This window comes from Nomascus leucogenys, chromosome 10, assembly GCF_006542625.1.
Source record: "Nomascus leucogenys isolate Asia chromosome 10, Asia_NLE_v1, whole genome shotgun sequence".
Taxonomy (NCBI): Eukaryota; Metazoa; Chordata; class Mammalia; order Primates; family Hylobatidae; genus Nomascus; species Nomascus leucogenys.
The window spans coordinates 58104514-58123326 of NC_044390.1; the positions used below are offsets into that span (position 1 = coordinate 58104514).

The 18813-nt window shown below is 53.4% G+C and overlaps 2 protein-coding genes and 1 pseudogene across 4 annotated transcripts; 1 reads left to right on the plus strand and 2 right to left on the minus strand.

Moving 5' to 3' along the window:
• Window positions 1-8: 8 nt before the first annotated feature.
• On the minus strand, window positions 9-7855 carry RAD23A (RAD23 homolog A, nucleotide excision repair protein). 2 transcript variants are annotated; one of them, XM_030820689.1, is made up of 9 exons: window positions 7631-7855; window positions 5642-5803; window positions 5293-5474; window positions 5099-5154; window positions 4838-4965; window positions 4492-4570; window positions 4243-4373; window positions 821-985; window positions 9-739 (listed from the first exon to the last, which is right to left on the minus strand). In XM_030820689.1, exons 1-9 carry the CDS (start codon window positions 7700-7702, stop codon window positions 626-628), a joined length of 1089 nt encoding a protein of 362 aa, XP_030676549.1. In that variant the 5' UTR covers window positions 7703-7855; the 3' UTR covers window positions 9-625. The 2 variants fall into 2 exon arrangements, with proteins under 2 accessions (XP_030676549.1, XP_030676548.1); XM_030820688.1 differs by having other exon boundaries at window positions 4243-4376.
• Window positions 7856-9164: 1309 nt separating this feature from the next.
• On the minus strand, window positions 9165-15084 carry CALR (calreticulin). Its single transcript, XM_003275597.4, has 9 exons — window positions 14886-15084; window positions 14423-14524; window positions 14029-14232; window positions 13516-13610; window positions 13211-13420; window positions 13009-13122; window positions 12780-12923; window positions 10028-10120; window positions 9165-9944 (listed from the first exon to the last, which is right to left on the minus strand). The coding sequence occupies exons 1-9, from the start codon at window positions 14974-14976 to the stop codon at window positions 9744-9746; spliced, it is 1254 nt and encodes a 417-aa protein (XP_003275645.1). The 5' UTR covers window positions 14977-15084; the 3' UTR covers window positions 9165-9743.
• A 1904-nt stretch (window positions 15085-16988) lies between these two features.
• Window positions 16989-18105, plus strand: LOC100601324 (annotated as a pseudogene). Its single transcript, XR_004032007.1, has one exon. The product of XR_004032007.1 is annotated as a 60S ribosomal protein L13a pseudogene (transcript).
• Window positions 18106-18813: the final 708 nt, after the last annotated feature.

The window sequence follows — 18813 nt, forward strand, 5'->3', positions numbered from 1 at the left end:
CATAGGGCTGGTTTTTAAAACTTTATTCACTTCAAAACCTTTATCAGAGACGCGGTTCTGTTCTGGGGTGGGGGTGGCCTTGACAATGAGCTGATGTTAACCCTTCTCCAGGCTGGAGGCCAAGGCCAGACTGGGGAGGGGGCCTTGGGCCTTTCAGGACTTGCCCTAGATGGAAAGATTTGGGCCACTCCAATGAAGGATCAAAGTTTGGGGCTCCAGCTTCCCCTCATCCTAGAAGAGGAAGGGGTTGGGGGGGTCCTCAGGGGTTCTTCGGAGGATGGAGAGGCAAGCAGCCGCCTTTCCATCTGGCTGCAGAGCTGGGACAGAGGCCAAAAGGGGTCCATCTGTTGCCTCCCAGTCCTGCCAGCTTCTCTGAGCAGGCTGGGCTGGGGAGGAGGACGGGGGGGACAGCTGTCTGGCCTGGGTCTTCTCAGACTGAGATGGGAACAGGGGCCACTTTAGGAGGACAGGAAGCTGGACTGTTTGCTTGTTTTTTTTTTTTTAAGGTTTTTGATTTTTTTTTTCCATTTCTTAAATAAACATGAATATATATATATTTTTTCTTTTATAAAACTTTCATGGAATAAGGGTAGGGTGGGGGCTTAGGTGGCCTGGCCTCCTGGCATCACTCGTCATCAAAGTTCTGACTCAGGAGGAAGTTGGCAGCCAAGTTCTCATTTTTTTCACACGCGAAATAGGCCTGGATGACCAGGCTCTCTGGGAAGCCCAGGGCCTTCAACTGTGGGAAGATGGGTTAAGTGTGAGCAGGAGAGGGTAGGGGTCCACCCACCTGCAGTCACCCCTCAGCCAGGCCTCTTACCCTCTCTATAGCTTCTTTCTCCTGCGGCGTCACCTGGATGTAGTTCATCTGCGGGGCCTCCTCTCCTATGGCGCCCACCTCCCCCTCCACATCTGAGATGTCCGCCAGCTCCCCAGGGGGCTCGTTCAGCATCTGGATGAACTGCTCCTGGTGCCTGCTGATTTGCTGCGGGAGAGGGTGGGGAAGGCAAGGTAATTCACAGCCCTGGTCCCCTCCTCTCCCCAGGTCATCACAGCCCTTGCTTTTTCATTCAGTCAGGCAAATATCCAGAGGAGCCTATTGTGGCCAAATACAACATAGCAGTCGACACAAGCCCTACCCTGGAGGAGCTGATGATGTGCTTTTCAGTGAGCCAAGAAATAAGCCAGGCGTGGTGGCTCACGCCTGTAATCCTAGCACTTTGGGGGGCAGAGGCAGGTGGATCACTTGAGGTCAGGAGGTTGAGTCCAGCCTGGCCAACATGGTGAACCCCCATCTCTACTAAAAATACAAAAAGTAGCCAGGTGTGGTGGCAGACGCCTGTAATCCCAGCTACTTGGCAGGCTGAGGCATAAGACTGAACCCAGAAGGCGGAGGCTGCAGTAAGCCACTGAACTCCAGCCTGGGCAACAGAGCAAGACCCTGTCTTGAATAAATAAATAGATAAATAGGCTGGGTGCAGTGGTTCACAACTGTAATCACTTGAGGTGATTCGAGACCAGCCTGGAGTTCGAGGCCAGCCTGGCCAATATGGTGAAACCCCGTCTCTACTAAAAATACAAAAATTAGCTGGGTGTGATGGCACGTGCCTGTAATCCCAGCTACTCAAGAAGGCTAAGGTAGGAGAATCACTTGAACACGGGAGGCGGAGGTTGCAGGGAGCCGAGATTGTGCCACTGCACTCCAGCCTGGGCAACAGACTCTCAAAAATAAGTAAGTGAACCATGAAATGAACCAGACAACTGCGAGTGTCTGGCTAGGAAGGAACTGCAGACGAGGGCTGGAGGAGAGGCCTGCAGTATGGGGGATGCAGAGAGTTTCCTCCAGGTAAAGCAAACAGCAAATGCAAAGGCGCAGGGTGAATGCATCTGGGAAGTCTCAGAAACAAGCAGGAACAGAGTGAATAGGGCTGGGCACGGTGCCTCATGCCTGCAATCCCAGTACTTTGGGAGGCCGAAGCAGGTAGATCACCTGAGGTCAGGAGTTGAGAGCAGCCTGACCAACATGGAGAAATCCCATCTCTACTAAAAATATAAAATTAGCAGGGCGTGGTGGCACATGCCTGTAATCCCAGCTACTCTGGGGGCTGAGGCAGGAGAATCTCTTGAACCCAAGAGGCGGAGGCTACAGTGAGCCGAGGTCGTGCCACTGCACTCCAGCCTGGGCAACAAGAGCGAAACTCCATCTCAAAAAAAACCCCAAAAACACAGAGCGAACAAGGGAAGGGGGAGGAGGCAGACAATGACACCAGAGAGGAAGGCCCAAGTCAGACCCATTTTCTAGAGCAGGGGGAAGCCATGGTGGTGAGTTAAATTGGAAAAGACGTGGTCTGTGGATCTTTTAGAAAGGTGGACTTGGCCAGGTATGGTGGCTCACGCCTGTAATCTCAACAATTTGGGAGGCAAGGCAGGAGGGACTGCTTGGGCCCAAGAGTTCAAAACCAGCCTGGGCAACATAGACCCTGTCTCTATTCCCACCTCCCAGCCCCCAAACCAAAAAAAGTGAACTAATCTGGTGTTGGGTTTAGGTATCTGGAAGTTCATTGGTTCATTTTTGTTTCTGTTCTGTTTGAGACAGTCTCACTCTGTCACCCAGGCTGGAGTGCAGTGGGGCAATCTCGGTTCACTGTAATTTCTGCCTCCTGGGTTCAAGTGATTCTCGTGCCTCTGCCTCCTGAGTAGCTGGGACTACAGTGGCCTGCCACCATGCTCAGCTACTTTTTGTATTTATAGTAGAGACGGGGTTTTTGCCATGTTGGCCAGGGTGGTCTAAAACTCCTGACCAAGTGGTCTGCGTGCCTTAGCCTCCCAAAGTGCTGGGATTACAGGCATGAGCCATTGTGCCCTACCTGGGTATCTGGAAGCTCTGATATAACTCTACTATTGTCTACATCTGATCATTTTCACATTAAAGAAGAAAGTGCTTTTCAGTCAGCCGGGCGTGATGGCTCACGCCTGTAATCCCAGCACTTTGGGAGGCCAAGGCGGGCAGATCACAAGGTCAGGAGATCGAGACCATCCTGGCTAACAGGGTGAAACCCCATTCTCTACTAAAAATACAAAAAATTAGCCAAGCGTGGTGGCGGGCGCCTGTAGTCCCAGCTACTCGGAAGGGGGCAAGAGAATCACTTGAACCCGGGAGGCGGAGGTTGCAGTGAGCTGCGATTGCGCCATAGAACTCCAGCCTGGGGGACAGAGTGAGATTTCATCTCGAAAAGAAAGTGCTTTTTAGTCATCTGCCTCATGGTTGAAAGTGGACTGTGGGACTGTGCAGTGGCAGAGGCCCAGGAAGAGGCTGCCAGGGAGCTGGAGTGCAGGGAGGGGCTGAGTGGGAAGAGCAGACAGGACAAGGGGTGGACCCCAGCAGGTCCCCAGGGCCTGGGGCTGAAGCAACCCCAAGCTAATCCTTGCAGAGATCAGGGAGGACTGGGGAGGTCTGTTCTAAGTCTTAGAAGTCTAGTCTAGGGAGCACTTTGATGGAGAGATTAAGCCAGCCATGGAGTGTGGCATTCAGAGAGGCCTGGGCTGGCTACATAGATTTGGGGGTTCCCATACAGACTAAAGGCCCCAGGACGCTATGAGGGAGGACTGAGTGCAGATGAAGAACACCACCAACCAGGAGGAGCTGGCAAGGGACTGAGAAGTGAGAGGAGAAGGGGAAGACAGCAAGGTCCTGAGCCAAGAACAGTAGGCACTTCACCGAGAACCCAGAGGAACCTACTTGCACCCAGGGGGCCATTCCCCCACTCTTTCTGTGAACCTTCAAGAGCAAGGTGGAGCCTCACTGAGCAGAGTCGTCCCAGAGCCAACTGGGGCACAGCTGTCCTGGGTGATGTCATGCCACCTTACAGACATTTATGCAGCACCATCTGTATGTGAAGCCAGAGCCACAGCCAGAGCCAGAGCCCCAGCCCAGGACCCCGAGGCAGCAGGCAGACACACACACTACCAGCTGCGTGACCCTGGGAATGACAGGCTGCTCTAAGTTTCTGGTGTCTTCTTCTGTGGGAGATGATGTTGACAGCACCCACACCTTAGAAGGTGGTTGGGAAGACTGATAAATCGTGGGGGTCAACAGGTCACAGGAAGCACAAGGGCGTGGGGGAAGCACGTGCTTAGTCCTGCTTTCCAGGCCTAGAACGATTCCTACGTGTTATGAACTCTGGTGCCTGCAGGGAAGGGAAATGGTGGCTGCCCTGGCTCCCTCTGCCCTTGGGACCACACCTGTAAAAGCTGAGGGTTCTCCTGGCCCAGCTGCTGGAGCAGGGCGGGCAGCAGCGCAGGGTTCTGCTGAATCACCTGCCGCATGTTCTGGAACTGGGGCTGGTCCCGCAGGAACTCCAGGGGGTTCTCTCCTGCTGGTAGTAGGAAGGGGTGCAGTCAGATACAACGCTGGGCTCCTAGGAGCACTGCGGGGTGGAGTGTGATGTGAGTCAGGTACCTGGAGGGCACATGCGGCACGTGCACACCCACCTGCTTCCGTGGCCGGCTGCTCGGATACCTGGCTCTCCTGGACAGAACCGTGTTCCGGCTCGGGGCTCGCAGGAATTCCCTGTCAGGGGTCCTGTTTAGTTCTAATGCACAGACCTCCTGCTGCCACCCTCCTCCATGCCCTGGCAGGACACAGATGAGGCCTCGGCCCTGCCCTCCAGAGGCCCACCCACCATTCACATACAGCCTCCTGTGGGAAGCCTTTAGTGGCTAGAATCACTACCCAAAGGCTTTTCAGGGCAGGTTTTGCCTTCCCAACCGCCCATCAGGGCAGTGACGCCCAGGTACTCCCTCAAGGCCTCCCCGGGAGGCGGAAGCCCCACCTCACCGTAAGCAGATACTCCACGGCTCGGTGGGGGTTGTTGTAGCTGGCTCTCAGGGCGGCCACGACCCGCTCCCGCTCATAGCCCATGGACATGATCTCCGTCAGCATCGTCTCATACTCAGAACCCGTCACTGTGGAGGGAGCAGCAAAGCCTAGGTTACCAGGAAGAGGAAAGGGCAGCTCCCAGGCCCTCCCGCACCCAGACGAGGCCCAGCTGATGGCTGGGGCACCCAGTCGCCTCTGCCCTGGGGACCACCCACCCACCTAGCGTGGAGGCCGCGTCTTCCTCTCGCCCGCTGCTACCTGAAGAGGGAACAGAGCTGCAAATTCAAGAGAGAGAAATCGGACCCTGGCTTCTGGCGGCTTACCCTCCCTCCAGGTGTGTGGGACCACTTATGTGGACGCTGGAATGTGCTAGGAGGACAGGGCCCAAGCTGGGACTGCTGCCCCCGCCTTACCCTGACACAGACTCTGGGGACGTCGTGGGGGCAGATTCCTCCGATGGGCTCTTGTCCTCTCTGGCGGCAGGTGGGGGATGGGACATGCCTGAGGTGGGGGCAGGCGGGAAGGATGTAGAGGACTCTGGGGCAGCTGTGGGTGAGGCCTCTGGGGGTGCTGAGGTACCCTGGCCGGCTTTGGTCTGTGACAGCAAGAAAAAGGGAGCTGGCATCAGCAACCCTATCAGACCCAACAACCCGCTCTGCTGTGGCCCTGCCCTGTTCATGGCTAATCTCTTCTGGGCACACAGGCTCTTTAACAGCTCCCCAGCTCGTCCACCCACCCTCCCAGCCAGCACACGTCACCCACCTTAGTCACCATGACGACCACAAAGTTCTTCTCATCGATGCGATAGTCCCTGATAGGGACATCGTCACTCAAGATCTTGCCGGCATAGATGAGTTTCTGTCCAGCCACGGGGAAGGCATCACGACCCTTCTCAGCTTCTATCTTCTCCTTTAGCACCTTCACCTAGAGGGAGTGGTACAGACAGTCACTGGAGACCCCAAGATTCTCTCTTCCCTTCTAGTTTAGGACGGAGAAACTGCAAGCCCTGATGGCAGAAAGGCAAGCATGCTGGGTTTTTTAAGCTTTCTCAGCATCTAAAGCATGCTAGATTTGAATTCATTCAATCATCATGCCATTCAACACAGTATTTATTTATACTAAACACCTATTATGTGCCAGGTGCTGTTTTAGACACAGAGGCCACGGCACAGAACAAACTCAACACAAGTCCCTGCTCTCAATGAGAGAACACTAATGTGAAGAAAATGTAATTTCGGGTGGTATAAAGTATAATTAACAGAATAAAGGGGACAGTCCCCCACTCTACAATCTACCTTGGACAATAACAGTGACAAATAGTTGATAGCGATATTTCTTTTTTAATTTTAAGAGGCAGGATCTCGCTGTCGCCCATGCTGGATTGATGTGGCACGATCATAGCTCACTGCAGCCTCAAACTCCTGGGCTCAACCGGTACTCTCGCCCAGCCTCGGTAGTAGCTAGGACTAAAGGTGCACACCACCACTCCAGGCTAATTAAAAATATTTTTTTTTTTTGTAGATAAGTGTCTCCCTATGTTAGGCTGGCTGGTCTCAAACTCCTGGCCTCAAGCAATCCTCCTGCCTCCGCCTCCCAAATCATCAGGATTACAGAGGCATGAGCCACCGTGCCTGGCCAATAGTGCTACTGTAAATGTGTATGTGTCATACTTTTTAAGCTTCCTATGAAATACATTTAATTGGCCTCATTTTATTTATTGATTTTTGTTTCTTCTTTTTGTAGAGAACGGGGTCTGTGTTGCCAGGATGATCTCGAATTCCTAGGCTCAAGCGCTCCTCTTGCCTCTGCCTCCCTAAGTGCTGGGATTACAGGTGGAAGCCAGCAGGCGACCAGTTCATTTGATATTTGAGAAAACGGAGGCACAGATAGGTAGACAGGTTAACCTGCCCAAAGCCAAACACTTGAGCTGATCAAAAAATGTGTTTCCTTTTCTACAAAAAGTGGACTTCAATGTCTCCCTCACTGTGCAAAAAGTGCCAGGTACCCAATAGACATTCAGTATGTTTGAATTAGGTCCTAATTCTACTTTTGACTAAAAAGGCAGCATACTATTTATATCGTGGACGCTCACACGAGGCAGAACCGAATTTGAATCCCAGCTCTGCCATTACTTGTGTGTGACTGTGGCAAAGTTCCTCAACACCTAGGTTTCCACATCTGTAAAATGGTCAGAGGTCCCCAATGACAAGCCCGTTTTGCAGAGCGGTAAAACAACACTAAAACACTCGGTGACTGATAAAAAATAAACGGCCAACAAACACGGACCACCAAAATTATAAAGACTGAGACCCGTTTATTATCATTAACATCGTTGTTCTCGTCCCTACTCAGTATCTCCTGGTGATTACTCCTAGATTCGACCACCAGTGTCCCAAGGAGACGCCTGCAAAGCTGGGAACGTGGAGCCCCGTCCTGGAGAGCTTGGCCTGCCCAGGAATCCAGGCCTGTGACTCCCGCGCCCCGCGAGAGCGCTGACATTGGAGCTGGGGCCTGGCCAGCGCCCCGGGGGTGGGGCCTCGCCCGGAGACCGGCACAGGAGCGCCGCCCGATCGGCTGGGGGCTGGGCCAAAGGCCATCGGGGGGTCCAGGAAAGTCGGGCAGGTCTGGGGTCTGGGCAGGGCCGACCCGCGCCGTCCTCCCTGCCCCTCCCGTTGGGATCCTAGCCTCCCCGCCCCCACCCCATCCCCGAAACCCGTCGCTCCCGCCCCCGGGCTCCGGCCCAGCCCGCACCGTCTCGTCAGGCTCCATGCGGATCTTGAAGGTCTGCTGCTGCAGCGTTTTGAGCGTGATGGTGACAGCCATGGCGGGGCCCGAGCGACGCGGCGGCCCCAGGATCCTCACACAACATGCAACTCACGCCGCCGCCATCTTAGTGCCCAGGCGCCCCGCGCCGCGCGCCGACCACTTCCGGGGCAGGCAATGCGCGCGCTGACCACCGGCGCACGTGACCTGCGCGCACGCTCCTTGGCCTTTGTGGACATGCGCACAAGCGCGTTCTGGAGCAAGGCATGCGCAGACTAAACTCCGCGTTGCGGGCGGTGCTTTTTGCTCGGCCTGCCACACGTGGTCTCTTGAGTGGCGCCATGCTCGTTAGCGGTGACGTCACAGGGCTGCGAAGTGACTCTGGTGTCCTCTCACGCTCAAATGAATTTTCGTTGAACAAAATTTTTATGTACCTGTACTTGTTACAGACATTTGTAGTTCTTCTGTATAAACCTCATTTTTTGCCTCTTCCAAATGAGGTTTTCTTTGAAACAGTCTGTCACCCAGGCCGGAGTGCAGTGGCGCGATCTCGGCTCACTGCAACTTCCGCCTCCCGGGTTCATTCAATTCTCCTACCTCAGCCTCCCGAGTAGCTGGGATTACAGGGACCCCCCCCCCCACCACCCCCGGATAATTTTTTGTATTTTTAGTAGTCAGGGTGTCACCATGTTGGCCAGGCTGGTTTCCACCTCCTGACCTCAGGTGATCCGCCTGCCTGGGCCTCCCAAAGTGCTGGGATTACATGCATGAGCCACCGTACCCGGCCCCCAAATGAGTTTTATTCTGGTCTGGGTATCCTGGCAGGAACCCTTGTAGAACAGTCAGAATGGAAGTTACTCAAGACCAGAAATACCTGAAAGGCCACCAAGCAGAGAAAAAAAACCTTAAGTTGGAAGCGGGGGCAAAGTGCCATTTTGTAGCCTCATTCATTCTTTAGGGATCTGGATTTTTGGAATGAACCTACAATTTTAATTCCTGGATATCCTGCCAGGAGTACTGTTGTACTATCCCTAATCTGACCCCAAAAGTATTTAAAGATCTTAACTCTCAAAGCCTCGCTACATTATACAGAATTCTCCCTTGGATCTACCAGTCCTGGAGGCATCCCAGAGGGGTTGGGCTGAGCCACAAGACCCCAAAGGAATAGAAGCATGAAGGAGGCCAGTTTAAGGGGCAGGGTGAACCACACTGAGCCACTGTACGCCAGCCTGGGCAACAGAGCGAGAGTCTATCTTAAAAATAAACAAACAGAACCAAAACTTACCAGTTAGGTTCAAGGATTCAGTAAGTTAGTATGTGGAGTATTTACAGCAGCAACAGCCATTCCCCCGTTGGTTTTGAGGATTATGGGGTAAATAAGGGTCCCTGGAATCTTGTGGAACACTCAGCAACCTCTCTAGCAATAGCTGAAAAAGGAGATATACTGGAAAACCCCCCCACCCCAAAAAGACCACTTCTGCATTTCCTTAAGTCTGTCTTTCCCCAGAAGGAGACACAGGAGGGAGACACAAAACTTAATTTAATAGAAATTTTGTTTGTAGTTCTTACATTCTCAGTGTGAGCCAATCTGGGACCCACTGCCCCACTCAGAAGTGGCCCAGTCCTGGGGACAGGGGAGAAAGGGAGGGGTGAAATGAGAAGAGCCCCGTTCTTCCTCAGTGCTGGGGGGTTGAAGACACCACCCCCTTCTGCTGCCCTCCTCTGGGCTCCAGGAAGGAGAGCAGATGAAATCTCAGGCCTGTGGCTTCTCCACACCACACTGCCCCCCAGGTTGGAGGGGAGCTAAGAGGTGAGACAAGGGGACAGCGGAAAGAAAATATGTTGATCAAGAAAGATGAGTACCAGGGGTGAGGACTGAAGGAAAATCAAAGATAAAACACCAGTTTAAAAAAAAAAAAAAAAAAAAGTCAGGGAGGGGGTGGGGGAGAGTGGAGGAGGGGAACAAAAACAAAATCCACCCCAAATCCGAACCAGCCTGGAAAAAAATGGAAGTTCTCGAGTCTCACAGAGACATTATTTGGCGCGGCCAGCTCTGCGGCAGGAGCGCTCAGGCTCAGTCCAGCCCTGGAGGCAGGCCTCTCTACAGCTCGTCCTTGGCCTGGCCGGGGACATCTTCCTCCTCATCTTCCTCCTTGTCCTCCTCATCCTCCTCATCCTCATCTTTGTCTTCGTCATCCTCCTTGTCCTCTGCCTCCTCCTCCTCTTTGCGTTTCTTGTCTTCTTCCTCCTCCTTAAGCCTCTGCTCCTCGTCCTGTTTGTCCTTCATTTGTTTCTCTGCTGCCTGCAGGCAGAGCACACACCTCAGGGCCTCGAACCCTGCCAGCCCTGCCCGCCCCAGACATCAGGACCAGGACCAGGCCTCACCTTTGTTATGCCCCACGTCTCGTTGCCAAACTCCTCGGCGTATGCCTCATCGTTGGTGATGAGGAAGTTGTCAAAGATGGTGCCAGACTTGACCTGGAGGATGAATGGGAAGGATGGTCAGAGGTGATACCCGATAGCCCTTGCTTTGGACAGGGTTTCCATCTGTGTTCCTATAACCACTATATCCTGCTGCCTGCATCTGCAGAGAAGACAAGGAACACTGCTGACATTGCAGTTAAAAAGATGGAGAGGCCAGGCGGGGTGGCTCACACCTGTAATCCTCGCCCAGAGGCCAAGGTGGGCGGATCACGAGGTCAGGAGATCGAAACCATCCTGGCTAACACGGTGAAACCCCATCTCTACTAAAAATACAAAAAATTAGCCAGGCGTGGTGGTGGGTGCCTGTAGTCCCAGCTACTTGGCAGACTGAGACAGGAGAATGGCGTGAACCTGGGAGGCAGAGCTTGCAGTGAGCCAAGATCGTGCCACTGCACTCCAGCCTGGGCGACAGAGCGAGACTCCGTCTCAAAAAAAAAAAGATGAAGAGACGGCCAGGGACAGGCTCATACCTGTAATCCCAGCACTTTGGGAGGCCATGGCGAACGGATCACTTGAGGCCAGGAGTTCGAGACCAACCTGGGCAACATAGTGAAACTCTGTCTCTACTAAAAAAAATTAGCCCAGGGTCTGTGATGGCGCATGCCCGTAATCCCAGCTACTCAAGGAGGACGAGGCAGGAGAATCGCTTGAACCTGGGAGGCGGAGGTTGTGGTGAGCCTCCGAGATTGCGCCATTGCACTCCAGCCCGGGCAACAAGAGTGAAATTCCATCTCCAAAAAAAAAAAAAAAAGCCCAGCGTCGTAGTGCATGCCTGTAATTCCAGCTGCTCAAGAGGCTGAGAAGAATCACTTGAACCTGGAAGGCGGAGGCTGCAGTGAGCCGAGATCAAGCCACCGCACTCCAACCTGGGTGACAGAGTGAGACTCTTGTCTTAAAAAAAAAAAAAAAAAAAAAATGGACAGACTCAGGTGCTGTACTGCCCAGGTTCAAACCCCAGCTTTGTGGTTTCCTGCCCCCATGACCTTGGGCCACTGACTTCAGTTCTCTGCACCTGTTTCTTCTGTTTCTCACTCTTATTCAGGTATTTTTCAGGTACCTACTACATGCCAGGAACTGTCTTGGGCACAGAAGATATTTCAGTGACCAAAACAGACAAAAATTCAGTCCCAGCCTTTTTTTTTTTTTGAGACAGAGTCTCGCTGTCACCCAGGCTGGAACGCAGTGGCGTGATCTCGGCTCACTGCAAGCTCTGCCTCCCGGGTTCACGTCGTCCTCCTGCCTCAGCCTCCTGAGTAGCTGGGACTACAGGCACCTGCCACCATGCCCGGCTAATTTTTGGTATTTTTACTAGAGATGGAGTTTCACCATGTTAGCCAAGATGGTCTCAATCTCCTGACCTTGCGATCCACCCGCCTTGGCGTCCCAAGTGCTGGGATTACAGGCGTGAGCCACTGCGTCCGGCCAAGTCTCAGCTTTTTTTGAAAGAGGGTCTCACTCTGTCACCCAGGCTGGATTGCAGTGACACGATCATGGCTCACTGCAGCCTCGATGCCCAGGCTCAGGTGATCATCCTTCTTCCTTGGTAGTTGGGACTACAGGTATGCACGACATCTGGCCAATTTTTAAAGTTTTTGTAGAGGCTAGGCGTGGTGGCTCACCGCTGTAATCCCAGCACTTTGGGAGGCCGAGGCAGGCAGATCACCTGAGGCCAGGAGTTCGAGACCAACCTGGGCAACATGAAGCCCTGTCTCTACAAAAAGGCTGGGCGCGGTGGCTCATGCCTATAATCCCAGCACTTTGGGAGGCCAAGGCAGGTGGCTCATGAGGTCAGGAGATGGAGACTATCCTGGCTAACACGGTGAAACCACGTCTCTACTAAAAAAAAAAAAAAAAAAAAAAAAAAAAATACAAAAAAACTAGCCCGGCATGGTGGCAGGCGCCTGTAGTCCCAGCTACTCGGGAGGCTGAGGCAGGAGAATGGCGTGAACCTGCGGTGGGGGGTGGTGCAGAACTTGCAGTGAGCAGAGAGCACACCACTGCACTCCAGCCTGGGCAACAGAGCAAAACTCAGTCTCAGAAAAAAAAAAAATTAGCCTGGCATCCATAGTGGCACATGCCTGTAATCCCAGCTACTCGGGAGGCTGAGGCAAGAGAATCGCTTGAAACCAGGAGACAGAGGTTGCAGTGAGCTGAGATCATGCCATTGCACTCCAGCCTCAGCAACAAGAGTGAAACTGTCTCAAAAAAAAAAAAAAAAAAAAAAAAAAAGCTTTTTTTTTTTTTGGTAGAGATAGGGTCTCCTCCCTATGCTGCCAAGCAAGGTTGAGCTGTCTAACTCCTGGCCTCAAGCAATCCTCCTGTCTCAGCCTCCCAAAGTACTGTGATTATAAGGGTGAGCCACTGTGCCCAGCCCCAGCTAACTGGGTTACCTGATCACCTTCTAGGTCTTTGGGGGTATTTAAAGAAGTTGATTTGCATAAAAGTACTTGGGGAAGTACTTGGTGCACAAAAAGTACAACCTCAAAGGGGTTGCTGTGAGGACTTCACAGGGACAGACCAGGAAGTACTGTTTACAAGAAGTACCATTTTTGAGTCAGACCCACCTGGGATGCTTACCCTATCCCTTTCCTCTTGGGTGATCTTATGCACTTGAGGTACCCCAGGGATCCTCCTTTTTCCTCCCAAGTCTCACCTGCCAGAGGTCCAGGCCCAGCACGCCAAAGTTATCATAGGCATAGATACTGGGATCAGGAGAATACTCAGGGTTGTCAATTTCTGGGTGGATCCAAGTGCCCTTGTAATCTGGGTTGTCGATCTGCCGGGGCTTCCACTCACCCTGCAGAAGGGAGAAGGGAACCGAAGGGTAAGGTCGGTGCACTCCCCACTGTGAGCCCCAGCCCTGCTCAGAGCCCCAAACTCACCTTGTACTCAGGGTTCTGAATCACTGGGGGTTCCCACTCTCCATCCATCTCTTCATCCCAGTCCTCAGGCTTCTTAGCATCAGGGTCAGGGATATGCTCGGGCTTGTCCCAGTCCTGGGAGGTAGATGAAGAGGTCAGAGTTGGCCCAGGTGTCCTCCACACCCTCCAACGTGGAGAGCAGAGCCCCTGCCCCAACACCAACCTCAGGCTTGGAGTCGGTGGGATCATCGATCTTGGCCCGCTCATCCCAGTCTTCTGGTTTTGAAGCATCAGGATCCTTTATCTTTTTGGGTGGCAGGAAGTCCCAATCGTCTTCCAAGGAGCCGGACTCCACCTGGCTGTTGTCAATCTTCACCTCGTAGGTGTTGTCTGGCCGCACAATCAGTGTGTACAGGTGTGTAAACTCATCATCCTGAAGAAAGAAGGTGGTGAGCAGGGGCCACCCCCCAATCAGGCTGACCTCTGAACCTCCCCATGACAGCCATTTGCCACCACCCCCAGACACACCTTGCAACGGATGTCCTTGTTGATCAGCACATTTTTGCCCTTGTAGTTGAAGATGACATGAACCTTCTTGGTGCCAGGGCCACAGATGTCGGGACCTAGGTGTGAAGCAGATCCAGTTAAGAGTCAGAGACTACCCATCATCTCGAGGCCCTCACCCCTCTCTATAAAAGGAAGACCTGGTTCTTAAACTTGGGTCTGTCAAGGCTGAAAAGAGGAACTCAGACCCTGATTCTGTCCCGAATGGGTTGTGGGTGGAGCCTTAAGTTTAAAGAAAAAAAAAAAATCAGTGCTCTAGAACTCAAAATTCTCATTAGTAAGATTAGGAAATAACTATATACAATCACGCAAATTAAATTAACAGCCTAGATCTGCGATCATAATGCAATAAAGTGTTGCTAGGACTTATTCTTTTAGCTCCCCTTCCAAAGAAAATCATTATTAAGAAAGTCAATGGGGTCTGGGTCTCTCTCCAACTAATGGGACAGAGGTCAGCACCAGGAAGCAGGCCCTCACCAAACATGATGTTGTATTCTGAGTCTCCGTGCATGTCCGTCTGGTCCAAACTATTAGGAAACAGCTTCACATAGCCGCCCCCACAGTCGATGTTCTGCTCATGTTTCACCGTGAACTGCACCACCAGCGTCTGGCCTTTGTTGCTGAAAGGCTCGAAACTGGCCGACAGAGCATAAAAGCGTGCATCCTGGCTTGTCTGCAAACCTGAGACGGGACGGTAGTGAGGTCACCGTTGGGCCCTGACCCGCGAGGACCCTCGACTTAGGGAAGAGACGACTCCCCCATTTCCTCCACCTGTCCTCCTCCTAGGGGACTGTCCCGGCTGTGTGTGTACAGACAAGGACTTCTGCCAGGAAGTCTTCCCGGATCTAAGCACCCACTCCTAAGCTCTTACCTTTATCTTTCTCCTCGTCACCGTAGAACTTGCCGGAACTGAGAACGAATTTGCCAAAATCTGACTTGTGTTTGGATTCGATCCAGCGGGAAGTCCACCCGTCTAAGTGGGGGGTTAGAGGAGTAGGTCAGCGCGGCTGTGCTAATACCCCCCACACCAAACATCTGCCGAGAGCCACAAGCTGCTGGGGAAAGGAAAGAAGATCCCCGACTCTCCCCATCCCAACCTCTAGTTTGACACGTAGGGTGCCTTCAGAGATCCTCGGGCTAACCCTAACTCCCGCCGCGGGAGGTTGCTACGCCCTCCGCGCTCCCCAGGGACGCAGAAGAGGGATCGCCCGCGGCTCTAGTCCCCGGGAGCCACCGTGTTGGACCTCTAAACAGTAATTACAGGCGACAACGCAGATCCGGGATGGGGGCCGGCCGCGTCGTCGGGGCGGCCTCGAGGCGGGACCAGGCGTTACCTCCGTCCAGAAACTGCTCCTTGAAGTAGACGGCAGGCTCGGCAACGGCCAGGCCGAGGAGGCCGAGCAGCAGCGGCACGGATAGCAGCATGGTGGGCCGAGGGGGCGGTGGCGCGCGGGCCCTTTAAAAGGACCCTCCGGCTGCGGCTCTGCAGTACGGACAAACGCCGCCGCCCGCCTTGCACTTTTATACCCACCCGCCTCTCAAACCAACCTGACCCAGCCCTTGGGTCCGCCCCTGACACTTTGTCATTGGTCTGCGCCCACGGCCGTCTTTTTCCATTGGACCTTCATCGGTTCACTACGTTAGGCTGCGCCTCGGAACGCTGGGTTCCCAGATGGCCGATTTCTATTGGCCTCACCACCGACCAATGATGGTCGACCACGCGTTGGGGGGGACGCCCACTGGTGGGGTGGGGGCCGCGAGCACCTCAGGCCAGGTCATGTGACCAGACCTGACCCCCCCCCCCCCCCCCCCAACCCCGCCTTCGTCCGCGCGCGTCGTTCCCCATCTGGGCGTTTAAAGAACCCGCGGGAGCGCAGGTGTCTCCACGCGGGACCGGGACCCTGCCCTCAGCTTCTCTCCCTCCCATTCCCTCTAGGTGGAGGGGCTGGGCAAGGCTTTCCTAGCCAGTTCTTATCTTGCATTTGAGAACTAGCACCCCACTGCTGCTCCCCCACCCCCGCCCGGGATACGAGAGAGCTCACGGGTTGGGGCCCTGGGGCTTCGCTGCACCGCGGTGCTACAGCCACGCGGGCCAGTGGGAAGAATGCCAGCCCTCTCCTCCTTCTGCCCCTAGAGCCCTGGCAGCCTATCGGACTGCTGCTGTGTGACTGGGGCAAGTCACTTAAGCTCTCTGAAGTGACAGACGTTCTTGAGCAGACAGAGGGGGCGACCCTGGCCAGATGCTACCCAGCAGAAATGCTTTTAACGATTTTGAAGCTGTCCTGGGACAAGAGGGGAGGAAGGCTTAACGATGTGACTGTGACTCCTGGAGTGGGGATAGGGTTATTACCCCAGATTGCAGCAGCCCCGTTCCTCTCAACCGGTAAATGAAGGGGGTCGCTGTCTGTGGTCTCCCACAAACGGCCTGGCTTTTGCAATTAAACGGCTATAGGCGTGAGGGCAGGGGGTTCCGTTTGGGGAGGGAAAAAAGACACAGATGGTAGGGACGATAAGGTGCTAGGGAGATGGGCAGGACCCACCCCCCGACCCCAGTCTAGAGTCTTCTTCTGAAGCCAGAGGCACGTGACTGGCACCAGTACCCTGCCCCCACGCTGTAGAAAGGAGGAAGGATAGCTGGGGGTTTTCCAAACTCTGGGCAAATAAGCCCTGGACCTGGGAGCGCGGGAGTGGGCTATGGAAGGAGGGAATGAGGGGGATCCAGGAAAGAGGGTGGGGAGGAGGTGCTTCCTGGCTAATGGTTGTGACTCAGAAAAGAGAGGAAGGAAAAAATAAAAAAAGGAAAACAAAGTGGAGTGGGGGGAATGACTTGGCAAGGGTCTTTGGTTAGAAAAAAAAAAAAGAAATGGTGGCCGGGCGCGGTGGCTCACGCCTGTAAACCCAGCACTTGGGGAGGCCGAGGCGGGCGGATCATTTTAGGTCAGTTCGGGACCAGCCTGGCCAACAAGGTGAAAACCCGTCTCCACTAAAAATAAAAATTAAAAAAAAAAAAAATTAGACAGGCGTGGTGGCGGGTGCTTCTAATCTCAGTACTCGGGAGGCTGAGGTGGGAGAATCGCTTGAACCTGGGAGCCAGAGATTGCAGTGAGCCACGATCACGCCACTCCACTCCAGCCCACCAGCCCAGGTGACAGAGCAAGACTCTATCTCCAAAAAAAGAAGGGGGAGAATGAACTGCGAAGCTGGGGTTCTACCACCTCCTCTAGGTAGTATTCAGTATTGCCTACTCTGGTCCCCCCCATGAGGATCCCGGGTACCATCCCAGGCCTCTTGCTGACCCTTCCTCCTGTTCCTTTGTCAGGCACCTGTGGGCTTGGCGCTTCCTGAGGTTAGACACTGCCTGTTTTGTTCACTTTGCATCCTCCAGTGTCACCTGCAGCACCTGGCACAGAACAGGCTTAAAAAGTACTTGCTCTTTCCCAAGCGGCAGCCGAAGACAGCGGAGGTGCAGGTCCTGGTGCTTGATGGTCGAGGCCATCTCCTGGGCCGCCTGGCGGCCATCGTGGCTAAACAGGTACTGCTGGGTCGTACGCTGCGAAGGCATCAACATTTCTGGCAATTTCTACAGAAACAAGTTGAAGTACCTGGCTTTCCTCCGCAAGCGGATGAACACCAACCCTTCCCGAGGCCCCTACCACTTCCGGGCCTCCAGCCGCATCTTCTGGCCGACCGTGCGAGGTATGCTGCCCCACAAGACCAAGCGAGGCCAGGCCGCTCTGGACCGCCTCAAGGTGTTTGACGGCATCCCACCGCCCTACGACAAGAAAAAGCAGATGGTGGTTCCTGCTGCCCTCAAGGTTGTGCGTCTGAAGCCTACAAGAAAGTTTGCCTATCTGGGGCGCGTGGCTCACGAGGTTGGCTGGAAGTACCAGGCAGTGACAGCCACCCTGGAGGAGAAGAGGAAAGAGAAAGCCAAGATCCACTACCGGAAGAAGAAACAGCTCATGAGGCTACGGAAACAGGCCGAGAAGAACGTGGAGAAGAAAATTGACAAATACACAGAGGTCCTCAAGACCCACGGACTCCTGGTCTGAGCCCAATAAAGACTGTTAATTCCTCATGCGTGGCCTGCCCTTCCTCCATCGTCGCCCTGGAATGTACGGGACCCAGGGGCAGCAGCAGTCCAGGTGCCACAGGCAGCCTGGGACATAGGAAGCTGGGAGCAAGGAAAGGGTCTTAGTCACTGCCTCCCGAAGTTGCTTGAAAGCACTTGGAGAATTGTGCAGGTGTCATTTATCTATGACCAATAGGAAGAGCAACCAGTTACTGTTAGTGAAAGGGAGCCAGAAGACTGATTGGAGGGCCCTATCTTGTGAGTGGGACATCTGTTGGACTTTCCACCTGGTCATATACTCTGCAGCTGTTAGAATGTGCAAGCACATGGGGACAGCATGAGCTTGCTGTTGTACATAGGGTATTTCTAGAAGGAGAAATAGACTGGGAAGATGCACAACCAAGGGGTTACAGGCTTCGCCCGTGCTCCTCACCTGTATTTTGTAATCAGAAATAAATTGCTTTTAAAGAAAAAAAAAAAAAGTACTTGCTGCATGATAGAAGAGAGGAAGGAAGGACTCTTGTGGAAATTAACTAAAAACACACTGGGCACAGTGGCTCACGCCTGTAATCCCAACACTTTGGCAGGCCAAGATGGGAGGGATGCTTGAGGCCAGGAGTTCAAGACCAGCCTGGGCAACATAGCAGGAGGCCATTTTTACAAAAACATTTTTTTTTTAATTGCCAGGCGTGGTGGCACCTGCCTGTGTTCCCAGCTACTCAGAAGGCTGAGGCAGGAGGATCACTTGAGACCAGGAGGTTGACGCTGCCGTGAGCTGTGTTGTTGCCACTGCACACCCTAGCCTGGGTGACAGAGCAAGACCCCGTCTCAAAAATAAATAAAAATAAGCCGGACATGGTAGTTCACACTTGTAATCCTAGCACCTTGGGAACCTGAGGCAGGCAGATTGTTTGAGCTTGGCAGTTCAAGACCAGCCTGGGCAACATGGTGGAACCTCGTTCTTAGAAAAAATATATATATACACATATATATTACATGTGATATGTATAATGCATAAATATATAAATAGTATATTATATATAGCATATGTTATATATGATACATATCATGTATAATATATATTATATTGTGTAATATATAATATACATAACAAAAATTAGCCTGGCCTGGTGGCACACACCTGTAGTCCCAGCTACTCAGGAGGCTGAGGTGAGAGGATCACTTGAGCC